At 50.5% G+C, this 12,500-nt stretch overlaps 1 protein-coding gene across 1 annotated transcript in view; it reads right to left on the reverse strand.

Moving 5' to 3' along the window:
- The window catches only part of si:ch211-137a8.2 (uncharacterized protein LOC777613 homolog), a 46,766-nt gene that overhangs the window by 16,220 nt on the left and 18,046 nt on the right, over positions 1-12,500 (reverse strand). The window contains 5 exon segments of the mRNA XM_048265544.1: positions 649-843; positions 3,665-3,802; positions 4,360-4,542; positions 7,457-7,607; positions 8,145-8,620. Of these exon segments, the coding sequence (XP_048121501.1) occupies positions 649-843; positions 3,665-3,802; positions 4,360-4,542; positions 7,457-7,607; positions 8,145-8,596 (1,119 nt within the window). The 5' untranslated portion in view covers positions 8,597-8,620.

Genomic DNA, 12,500 nt, shown 5'->3' on the forward strand with positions numbered 1-12,500 from the left:
CACAGACGTGTGTGTGTGTGTGTGTGTGTGTGTGTGTGTGTGTGTGTGTGTGTGTGTGTGTGTGTGTGAGAGAGAGAGAAGGAGTGAGTGTGTGTGACTGTCTGCAGTCTTGAGTTCAAACGGTGTGCGGAAACAGACTGAACACATGTGATCCCTGACGCTGGCAATACAGGTGAGTAGCATCAATCTGGTGGGTACAAGATGCCAGACCTAACCTTCCTATTTAATATGTGTGAGTGTGTGCACGAGACAGAGAGAGAAAGAGAGAGAGAGAGAGAGAGAGAGGGAGAGAGAGATAGATAGAGTGGTGACAGGGGGAAAAAGAGAGAGAGAGAGAGAGAGAGATGAGCATGTGATGAAATGCCTGACCTCAGTGGGTGTACTGTATCCATGCTCTGATACACTTGTGTGTAGACTGGCCTGTACATAAGTGTGCTTAGTGCACCAGTGTGTTTGACAGTCCAACCAATGTGTGTGTGTTACATTAATGTGTGCATTACGACAAATAATGATGTATGTGTGTGTGTGTGTACTATATATATATATATATATATATATATATATATATATATATATATATATATATATATATATATATATATATATATATATATATATATGTATATGTGTGTGTGTGTGTAGTCTCACCAGTCTCATACTGAGCAGGCGTGTGTGTAGACGGCCCACTCCCTCAAACACGTGTGCGCAGTAGAGGAGCAGCTCCTGCAGCTGACTCTCGATGGTCTGGGCGTCGCACGGCTCGCTGCGCTGGATCAGAGCCTCGCCCAACTCTAGGAGTCCACTTAGGCGCGATGCGTTCTCCGCCACAGCCTCCTGGAAGCTCTACACACACACACACAGACACATACACAAACACATATAGACAAAAGAATGATGACAAGGGCAGACCAGCACAGTGAGGCCATCTGTGGTCAGACTGGCACAGTGAGATCCATAATGGCACTAGTCAGACTGGCACAGTGCGACTGGTACCTGGAGCTCACAATGTTGTTTGTGGACATTTTCATTAAGCAACCTGGGCTTAATGTAGGCTAAATAGAACAGTGTCTGAGTTCTTTTATCACTTTTGGGAGATAGGCTAGTAGTATGCTAAGCTATGCTAACGGCGGGTGCTTCATACGGAGTTGATGCACTTGTATCTTATCTAACTCTGGAGGAGATGATGAATAACATAATTTCCCAACATCTTGGCGTGTTCCTTTAAAGACTGGCACTGGGGCTGCAAAGATTAGACTGGCAGCAAGACTGGCAGCAAGACTGGCAGCAAGACGGGCTTGACACAGACTGGCATAGGGAACTCCGTAATGTCCCTGGATATTTGTGTGTATCAGCAGTTGGTGCATGTTGATGACAATGTTGTTTGTGTACATAGTCAGAGTGGCATTACACATCCTGGCACTTAAAGACTGGCACTGTAGCTGCAAAGAGCAGCACACTGTGCCTGGCAGTGGGCAGACTGGCAGTGAGGCAGACTGGCATAGTGAACTCCATAATGCCCCTGCCCATATGTCTGGATAAGGAGCTGGTGCAGCTTGGTGTCTGTGCCAGTTTGCCAAGCGTCACTCTCACTATATCCACCAACCACCCTGAGAGACTGGGGTAGCAACCATTAGCACAGAGAGACTGGGGTAGCACAACCATTAGCACAGAGAGAGACTGGGGTAACACAACCATTAGCACAGAGAGACTGGGGTAACAACCATTAGCACCCTAAGAGACTGGGGTAACAACCATTAGCACCCTAAGAGACTGGGATAACAACCATTAGCACCCTGAGAGACTGTCCAGCTAGTGTAGCTAGTGCAGCTGGTAGATCTTGGTGTGCTTATTGCCACTCTCACTCTGTCCATTAACTGCCCTGAGAGGCTGGTGCGGCACACTGTAGCACAGAGAGATTGCCAGCGGGCAATGGTGACACCAGGCAGAGACTGTGCCAGTGCAGCGGGTACCTGGAGCTGGAGCATCCTTAGTCCCACCCTCCGTCATCAGCACCACGAGACTAGCACTAGCACAGCAAAACTGCCACTGGTCAGACAAGCCCAGCGAGGCCGGCAGTGGACAGACGGGGATACAGAGATCCGTAATTGGCACCAAACAGACTGGCCCTGTTCCCTGACTCTCCACCTCAAGCTGGTGTGTGGTGAGCGTTCTGGTGCATACTGGCTGCTGTACTCTCCACCTCAAGCTGGTGTGTGGTGAGCGTTCTGGTGCATACTGGCTGCTGTACTCTCCACCTCAAGCTGGTGTGTGGTGAGCGTTCTGGTGCATAATGGCTACCGTGCATCAACCAGCTGGGTGCTACACATTGCTGGTGGTTAGTGAGGTTCCTTCTTCACTGTAAAACGCCGGGTGCCTTTCGCTGTACAAATGCAAGTTGTTGTTGCTGTAGTTGTAGACTAACCCAGTGAGACCATCAGTGGACAAACCGGTGCGCTGAAATCCACGATGGCACTATACGGGCACTAGGCGGGCACTAAGCTGGCACTTTGCGGGCACTAAGCTGGCACTAGGCGGGCACTAAGCTGGCACTAGGCAGGCCAGACAGGTGCTGGACGGGCACTAGACAGGCCAGACAGGCGCTGGACGGGCACTAGACAGGCCAGATTAGGCGCTGGACGGGCACTAGACAGGCCAGATTAGGCGCTGGACGGGCACTAGGCGGGCACTCGGCAGGCACTAGATGGGCACTAGGCAGGCCAGGCGGGCACTAGGCGGGCCAGGCAGGCACTAGACGGGCAGTAGGCGGGCCAGGCAGGCACTAGACGGGCACTAGGTGGGCACAAGACGGGCACTAAGCTGGCACTAGGCAGGCCAGACAGGTGCTGGACGGCACAGGCGCTGGACGGGCACTAGATGGGTGACTCAGGCAAGGCCCGGCACTCAGGACGGGCACCCAGACGGGCACCAGACGGGCACAAGACGGGCACCAGATGGGCACCCAGGCGGGCACAAGACGGGCACTAAATGGGCACAAGGCGGGCTAAGCTGGCACTAGGCAGGCCAGGCGGGCACTAGGCGGGCACTAAGCTGGCACTAGGCGGGCACTAAGCTGGCACTAGGCGGGCACTAAGCTGGCACTAGGCGGGCACTAAGCTGGCACTAGGCAGGCCAGGCGGGCACTAGGCGGGCACTAAGCTGGCACTAGGCGGGCACTAAGCTGGCACTAGGCGGGCACTAAGCTGGCACTAGGCAGGCCAGACAGGTGCTGGACGGGCACTAGACAGACTGATAGGCAGGCCAGGCAGGCACTAGACGGGCACTAGGTGGGCACAAGACGGGCACTAAGCTGGCACTAGGCAGGCCAGACAGGTGCTGGACGGGCACTAGGCGGGCACTAAGCTGGCACTAGGCGGGCGCACTAGGGCGGGCCAGGCAGGCACTAGGGACGGGCAGTAGGCGGGCCAGGCAGGCACTAGACGGGCACTAGGTGGGCACAAGACGGGCACTAAGCTGGCACTAGGCAGGCCAGACAGGTGCTGGACGGGCACTAGGCGGGCACTCGGCAGGCACTAGATGGGCACTAGGCAGGCCCGGCAGGCACTAGACGGGCACTAGACGGGCACAAGACGGGCACTAGATGGGCACTAGGTGGGCACAAGACGGGCACTAAATGGGCACAAGGCGGGCACGGTGTGGCGCATACCTGGAGCTGGTGCATCTTGGTGAGGGTAGTGTTGGTGGAGCAGTGCTCGACCTCGGTCAGCTGCAGGTCCATGTCTGCCAGCCAAATGCCCATGTCCTCCCGCTGGCGGTCAAACGCCTCCCTCTGGGACACGCAGTGCTGGACAGCAGAGGAGCACAGCACAGATGGACACACACATGGATTTAAAGACACACACACAGTGTTTCGAAGAAAACATGCAAACACACACACACACACACACAAACACAAGTCCACAGTATCCAAGCAAACACGCAAGTACACACTTAAACTCATGTACAGTTTACACACACACACACACACACACACACACACACAAACATATATCCCGTACACACACATACATACATACACAAACACACAGAAAACACTAAAATACACAGAATTATGTGCACACACGCACCAACACACACACTCACACACACTCACACGTGATGAGAGAATATAACATACTGCATGTTATTCATAATCAGATTGCCATCTGTGAGCCAGAGAGGATGATGGCAGTGGACAGACGACAGGAGAGGACAGACACCGTTGGAACCTCGGAGTGAATGAAAGAATTTATAGAAATGAAAGAAAGAAACGAAGGAATGAATGAAGGAAGGGATGAAAGAGGCCATGTAACATGTGCAGACAGAGGTGGAGAGGAGGATTGTCTGATGCTACTGTGGTACCCGTAGCCGTCGGCAAATGCACTCGACAGCCTCGGTGAGGCGGTCCCAGCGCTGGCTGCAGTCCTTCGTCATGGCAACCAGCCGTGCCCGCATGGCTCCGTCAAAGAGGCGCAGCAGGGAGCGACTCCGCAGGGTCAGAGAGTCCAGCTGGGCCACGCGAGTCTGACACTCAGCCTGCAGGGCCTGGGGGGAGGAGTTGAGATGCAGACAAGAGGATGAGGGGAGGTAGAGGAGAGAGGGATGACAGAGAGGATGAGGGAGGAAGAGTGAGAGATGAGAAAATGAGAGGAGGAAGGAGGGAGAGGGGGAACCAGAGGAATGAAATTGAGGAGGGGAAGAGAGAGGGAAGGAACATGAGGGGAAGACAGACAGAAGAGAGGAGAAGAATAGAACAGAATAAAGAGGTGAAGAGAGGAGAGACAGATAGAGGTAATGATGAGGATAAGGAGAAGAAAAGAGAGAGGGGAGGAGAGAGAGTTAGATCTGACACACCAATGCTTTCCTATCCTATCCAATAATATAGCAGGAACTTTTTCAGTTCTTTGCGCCCTCACAACATGGCTCTCTCTTGAATGTTTCAACCATAAGGGACTGTACATAAGAAAGGACAACTAAATAGAGCATGTAATAGCTCCCCTCTATAGACAGACAAGCCTTTTTCTCCAGTGGGAGTCCCGCTGCAGTCTGATAGAAACGACGTTATCCAGACGGTTAGTGGAGGAAAAGTGGGCTCATTGTATTTGGCCAGGTTCTATCCAACGTGACCAAAGTAGAGTAAATGCAGATCGTTTATCAGTGCATCTCATCAGAGTTCCAGGAAAATGACCCCGTGTGACCGCAGCCCAGCCAACACGATCATACCCGCGGAGATGCAGCAGAGCAGAGGCGCTGGCTGGACAGGCTGCAGGACATGCCGAGCAGAGGAGACTTTGACTTTTAAGGTTCCTTCAAACAGTCACAAAAGGAAACCAAACATTAAAACCAACCCATAATAAAACCTCCCCCCCACCCAGTCCTCCCCAAACTCACACCCACAAAATATGCAAAGAAATTACCACAAAAAAAAGAAAAACAAAAGAAAAAACAAAAGAAAACAATCAACCAGACAGACCGAGCAAAGGAGAGGAAAACAACAGAGAAGGAAAAGACAGAGTGGATAAAGGGAGAGAATACAGTGTGTAATTAGTCCATGCTGCTGACCAAAGGTAAGAGATGAATGAAGAGGTCCTGGTGAATATGCATGTGCCATGACAGCCATAAACATGGTAACGTTTAAAAAAAGGAGGGGAGGAGAGAGGGAGGAAGAGACGACAGGAAAGAAAGGAGAGCAGGAGAGAAGTGCAGACCAGAGGGATGGCCGGAGAAGAAGGGAACAGGGACAAAGGAATGGAGGAGGGAGGGAAGGATAGAGAGAGTTGGTTAGACTGAGAGAGGATGACGGACAGGGAGGAGTGCAGAGCAGAGAATTGGGGGAGGAGAGGGAGAGAGCGGAGAGAGGGGATGGAGAGAAGAGGGAGAGGAGAGAAGAATATACAGAGAGAAGGAGAGGAGAGGAGAGAAGAATAGACAGAGAGAAGGAGAGGAGAGGAGGGGGGACAGAGAGGAGAGGAGAGAAGGGGGGACAGAGAGAAGAGGGGAGAGAAGAGAAGAAGAGACAGAGAGGAGAGGAGAGGAGGGGGAGGAGAGGAGGGGGGACAGAGAGAAGGAGAGGAGGGGAGGGGGGACAGAGAGAAGAGGAGGAGGGGAGAGGAGATGTAGAGGAGGGGAGGAGGGACAGAGAGAAGAGGAGGAGGGGAGAGGAGATGTAGAGGAAGATGGGAGAGCCCAGCAGCCTGGCGACAGAGAGGACGTAATGATGCAGAAGAAGGCGGAGCTGGCTGGCCATGGAGGCCCCGGCGTAGCATAGGGCAGCGCTGGCTGGCCATGGAGGCCCCGGCGTAGCGTAGGGCAGCGCAGTCCAGCAGAGTGCCAGTGAGTCACACTGAACCCAGCTGACACGCAGCCAGAGTGCCCCATCAGCGGCCGGCAGGGCTGATGGAGGTCAGTCCCGCCACATGGAGGTCAGACCCGCCACATGGGGGGCATCTGACCACCGTCCACTAAAAGCCCCAGCAGGAGGGGGAGGGAGGTCCCATAAAGTGACTGCATTTGGAGTAATAACAGGCCTCAGGAAATATTTATGTCTATCTTGCAGGAAGGCAACATCTACAGAAGATTTTCATGACCAATTCATTTTTTATTCATATATAAAAGATAATGAGATTTTGCTGTTGGATGTTGGATGCTGTTTTCCAAATCTGAAATGAAATGAAGCTTGGGCTAAGGCTCTATAGACCGTTTCAATCTGTTCCTGTAGGGAACCAACACAGATACTTTACAATGACAATTAATCAGACTTGTGTGAAATGCTCTACAAAATATTGACTCTAAAACTTGTTTTTCCAATTTTTGTTTGTCCTCAAGTTACCATTGGCTCAATGTTTTCTGTGCCACCGAAAAATACCTTAGGAACCCACATGTTTGTTTATGCAGTTGAAAGGCTCTATATGTAACAGATGCCAGCTAGCTTAGCTGTTCGCGTGGAGCGTTGGTAAACCTCACTCCCCGACGCCTCACGAGTGCTGCTGGCATGAGAGCTAGTAGCCTGGGCTTTTAGCTCAATTGTTAGCACGCTCCATTCCCGATCCGAGGTGCTGCTGTTCGCGGGTTCAAGTCCGGGTGTGTGCAAGGGCTGAATCGCGCAGGATCAACACAACGTAGGTTACATATACATATAGCATTTACTCCATGCAAATGTGACTCAACACAAGGGAGAGATGGAGAAACTCCAAAGAATTGGTGTATTTCACCAGCAGGTGTTTCAGGGGATACTTGAGATGCAGATCTTATGGCAAAATGGGATTCATTACTGGTGGCATCACATGTGTGGCTGTTCATGATTCCTGATCCAGCACGGATGATTTAGAAAAGGATACACAGTAAAGAATCAGAGGCTGTGGCAAATTGGTGGGTGCATGTGGTTCAAATCCACAGTATTAACTGGAGTTATGAATGCTGTGGTCTAAAACTCTTGTGGTCAAACTTCCTGCTGGCGCACCTGGAACTTGTTGAGTTCCTCCTTGGCGACAGCGTGTGGGACGTGACAGGTGTTAGGGGCGGCGGCCGTCTGTTCGGCCCTTTGGAGCCAGTCCTCCAGGTGAGAACGATCGGTCATAAACTCATACCACTGCAGCCAGCGCCGCTCCAGCCTTAACCAGGGAGAGAGAGAGAGAGAGAAAGAGAGAGGGAGGGAGAGAGGGTATGAGAGAAAGAAAGAGAGAGGGAGGGAGAGAAGGTATGAGAGAAAGAAAGAGAGAGGGTTTACAACTCATTTATTGAAGCAGTAAACAAATCCTTGTTTTATTGCACCCTTAAAACACATAATGTATTAGAATATCCAAACACAGACATGGGAGAAAGAAAGATAACACTCATGAATACATGAGCTTTGTGTTTCCATCCATTCCATAACCCCTAATTTGCATTAATATGACGTCCATGCACTTCCTCTGCACTGAGCATATCACCCCACAGACTTTGACCCAGGAAATTCCAGGAGCTCACCGGCAGCGCTCTATAAATATGTGCATATCAATGCCACTTAAGGAACTGCCAACCACACAAACACCTGCGAGGCCCTCCCTGTCCATAGAGTTTAATACATAACCGGGCGGGAAACTCAACAGGTAATTAACAGATGATGTCATGCATGCAGGAGAGTAGGGGCACACAGGGGAGAAACTCACTGGCCCTCCAGAGAGAGGGACCCATCCTGGCACAGGGGCCCAGGCCAGGGCCACTCCTTTGGGCTGTCCGGCTGGCTCAGTGCCCTGGTGGGCTCCAGGTACAGGTCCAGCCTTTCAGGGTGGAGCGGAGGGGGGGAGGAGGAGGGTGGCAGTGTCCCATCCAGGTCTCTGGACCCTGGGCTGCTGGTCTCCCGGGTGATGGGTACGGGTGTTAGGGTGCTGGTCTCCCAGGTGATGGGTACGGGTGTTAGGCTGCTGGTCTCCCAGGTGATGGGTACGGGTGTTAGGGTGCTGGTCTCCAGGGTGATGGGTACGGGTGTTAGGGTGCTGGTCTCCCAGGTGATGGGTACGGGTGTTAGGCTGCTGGTCTCCAGGGTGATGGGTACGGGTGTTAGGGTGCTGGTCTCCAGGGTGATGGGCGCGGATGCAGGGGGGCTCTCCTCTCCTGGCATGATGATGGCATCACCCGCTGGGATCTGAGGGGACAGTGGGGGAGGGGAGGGAGAGAACAGGAGGATGAGAAGAGGAGAGACATGGAGAGATTACATGAGAGGATAGGTAAAAGAAGAGAGAGGAGAAAGAGAGAGGAGGGGTATCATAGGTGAGGAGGTGGAGGAGGACGGAAGAGGAGGAGAGGAGGAGGAGAGGAGAGGTGTCCACAGGATAGAAGGCAAGGAGAAAGAGGAGGAGGAAGAGGAGGAGGAGAGGAGAGGTGACCACAGGACAGAAGGCAAGGAGAAAGAGGAGGAGAGACAGAGGTTTTAATGAGTTTTGTCATTCTGTTAAATAAATGGACAAATCAAGAAATCCAAGTAGTTCTCTAACTATTCACATACTTATTCAATGTGTGAGTTTCAGAGCATTACAGAGAACAGCTTGGAAAATATTTCTGTTCCTGACTGCTTTTCTTCCAGAGTCTAGAGGCTGCTTTAGTTTTAACTGTGTGGTGAAATTGCTTGTTGCACCTTTAAAAGCCTTAAGACCAATAACTCTTTATTTGTAGGTTTGTTTTCTAGGTGGAACAAACAACTTCTAAGGACTAGGGTGTTTTTACTAGGCCTACCCAGACACTAAACTATGCCACAAATCATTTTCCCTTCCCCTTGTTCCCTGACTACGTAAACAAATCCTTTTAATATCACCAACAAACATATCTTAGAAGCAACACGGCTAAATTAATAAGGCTTTTGTATCTGAGGAAAAGAAATGGGCAACCAAGGGAAATCTGGCAACCTGAGAGATCTGGCAACCACTGGCAATAAAGTCTGGTTTCGGTGGTTTGTTTCGGGAGAGCAGAGGCATCTCTGGTTTATCTATGCAGAGGAGTTATGTTTTGTACCTGAGAGGCTATGAGAGTCATAACTCCTTTTAAAGTTTGTTTTTCTTTGAAAACACAAACTCCCTATGAGATCTTGTACAGGACCTACGCAGAGGACAGACGCTTCACAGAAAATTAATGTTCCACTTTTTGTTGTCTCCTTGCACTGCACACATATATGCCTCTGATTGCAACATCATGTGACAGTCAAATAGATGTGCAGCATTTGAAGGAAGAAGTGCAGTGCTTGCAAGGTTGCAGGAACAATGAAGAGACTTTGTGTCGATGGGAGGACGAGATTTCAAAGCAAATATTTGCAGCAACCCATGCTGTGGCACATAAGAGTGTGACAAAGCAGTTTGGAGGCACTAAAGGAAGAAAGTGAATTAAATTGAGGCATCAGCAAGGAGCAAGGCTCAGTGGTGGGCTAGGATGGGACCCTTAGGATGGTTAATAGGCAGAGCCTATACTAGCAGTGCACACACACACACACACACACACACACACACACACACCACACACACACACACACACCCACCCACACACCCACACGTCCAGAGGGTACAGTGAGTGGGCTGCTCAGAGTGAGGAAAAACAATATAGCTGTCAGACAGAGGGAGAGAGGGAGGGGGAGAGAGAGTGGGAGAGAGAGCGAGAGAGAGAGAGAAAGAGAGAGAAATAGAAAGAGAAAAATAAAGCGAAGGAAGGGGAAAGGGAGGGACGATCAAAGAGAGAAAATGGAGAGACTGAAGAGCCAGGTAATAAAGAGAAAGCAAAAACGACGCTGTCACACCTCTGTCTCCTCTATGCATATGGAGGTAAACAAGTCCGTTCAACCAGGCTGGAACAGAGAGGATCCCTCAACAGATTGAGACAAACGTCACGAGGGCAAACTTATAACATCCTTTCCAAGGAAACGGCATTAAGAGAGCAAAGTTCACACACCACACACACACACCTCGGCAACCTGCAGCAGGTGCACTAGGGTAAACCCAACACCGTGCTGATCTGCTGGCATTAAGGAAATACTGCAACAAAAAAGACCATTTTATTGCTGTGCAGAACTAATATTTAACTGGCAGTGGAAATGTCTAATATTTCATCTCCCGGATGAAGCCTTCTCCAGAAGAATGACACTATAGGAGCTATTTCCTTCTCCCCAACTGAGAGTTCTCTAAATCTTGCCAGAATATGTCATAAATCCTTTGCACACACTCCATAAAGAGTGTGCACACATTCCGTTGTAAATCACCAGCCTGGGCTTCTCTTCTGGACACTCCGCTCCGACCCGCCGACTGATCTTCATTTCAGATTTCTATAAGGAGTGGAGAAAAGGCACTTTGTTGGCAGACTCCAGGAGATAGCCTCCAGCCTCCTCTGTTCAAGCAGAATCACACACACACACACGACTCAAACATGCAGGTGTGCACACACACACACGTCCTGAACATGTGCATGTGTGTGCGCGCAGACACACACACAAACACGCGCACACACACACACATAAGCATGCAAGCACGCACACACACATATCCTAAAGGAGCTACAGGTAAGCCTGCACACCAGCCCTGTCCAAATACAACGACCAGAGAGATTAGACTGAAAACACTTAAAGAGAAAGAGAGAGAGAGAGAGAGAGAGAGAGAGAGAGAGAGAGAGAGAGAGAGAGAGAGAGAGAGAGAGAGAGAGAGAGAGAGAGAGAGAGAGAGAGAGAGAAAGAAAGAAAGAAAGAAAGAAAGAAAGAAAGAAAGAAAGAAAGAAAGAGAGAGAGAGAGAGGGAAATATAGATATGGAGAGCTAAAGAGAGCAACAGGGGGAGGCAGGAAGGGAGGAAGAGAGAAAAAAGAGGATAAAAAGGATAGATGAAAAAGGATGAGATGAACAGTGTAGAGATGGGGGATCTTTGGGAGACAGACAGACAGACATTCACACGCACACACACAGAGAGAGAGAGAGCCACAAGGACAGACAGAGAGACAGAGACAGATGAATCGGAGGGGGCGCTGCAAGCTGGCAGGCAGACACAAAGCCACCTGCCACAACACACGAGAGAGCAAATCCATCCCTCATCTGTGTGTCCACTTCAGCTCGCCGCCCGGCTCATTCACCACTCAAGCTCCTCACGCGGACACTTGTTACTCAATCACTTTGAAGCCACCAAAGACAAAGACACACACACACACACACACACACACACACACACACACACACACACACACACACACACAGAGAGGACTGTTCTGCCAACATGGTGCATCTTGTGGTTGTGCTGATAGGTCTGGTGGGGTGCAGTGTTTAAATGGAATAGCACACAGGAGAGGAGAGGAGAAGAAGAGGAGAGGAGAGGAGAGGAGAGGAGAGCAGGAGGAGAGGGGAGGAGAGCAGAGGAGAGGAGAGAGGAGAGCAGAGGAGAGGAGGAGAGCAGGAGGAGAGGAGAAGAGAGGAGAAGAGAGAATGTGTTTAAAAGGAGGGCAGAAAAGAACTGGAATGGAATGAGGCTCAGTATAAATAAAAAATGAAGTTGAACTCGTCGGGAATAGAAGCAGACAGGTGGAGAAAGGGGGAGGAAGAAACAAGGGCTAGAGAGAGAAAGAAAGAGAGAGAGAAGAGATGGTACAGAATGTGAGTGAGTGAGTGAGTGAGTGAGTGAGTTGAGTCACTGGTGAATGGCAGTCATTAGTGACCTGACAGTGTGTGAATGTGGAGAGAGAGAGAGAGAGAGAGAGAGGGACAGAGAGAGAGAGAGAGAGAGAGAAAGAGAGAGGGATAGAGAGAGAGAGAGGGAGAGAGAGAGAGGAGAGAGAGAGAGAGAGATAGAGAGAGAGAGAGAGAGATAGAGAGAGAGAGGTTTCAAACGTCATTTATTGGATCATTTCTCAACCCATGAAATCAAGACGCACCTCATACAAACACTATACAAACACTATACATTCATAAATAAATACACACACACCCATAAAAGTCCCAATACATCACATGTTAAAAATCACCTGTGAGAGAGAGAGAGGACCAACCGCGTTGGCGCCGTGGCCTCTGTC

Source organism: Alosa alosa, chromosome 15 (assembly GCF_017589495.1).
Source record: "Alosa alosa isolate M-15738 ecotype Scorff River chromosome 15, AALO_Geno_1.1, whole genome shotgun sequence".
Taxonomy (NCBI): domain Eukaryota; kingdom Metazoa; phylum Chordata; class Actinopteri; order Clupeiformes; family Clupeidae; genus Alosa; species Alosa alosa.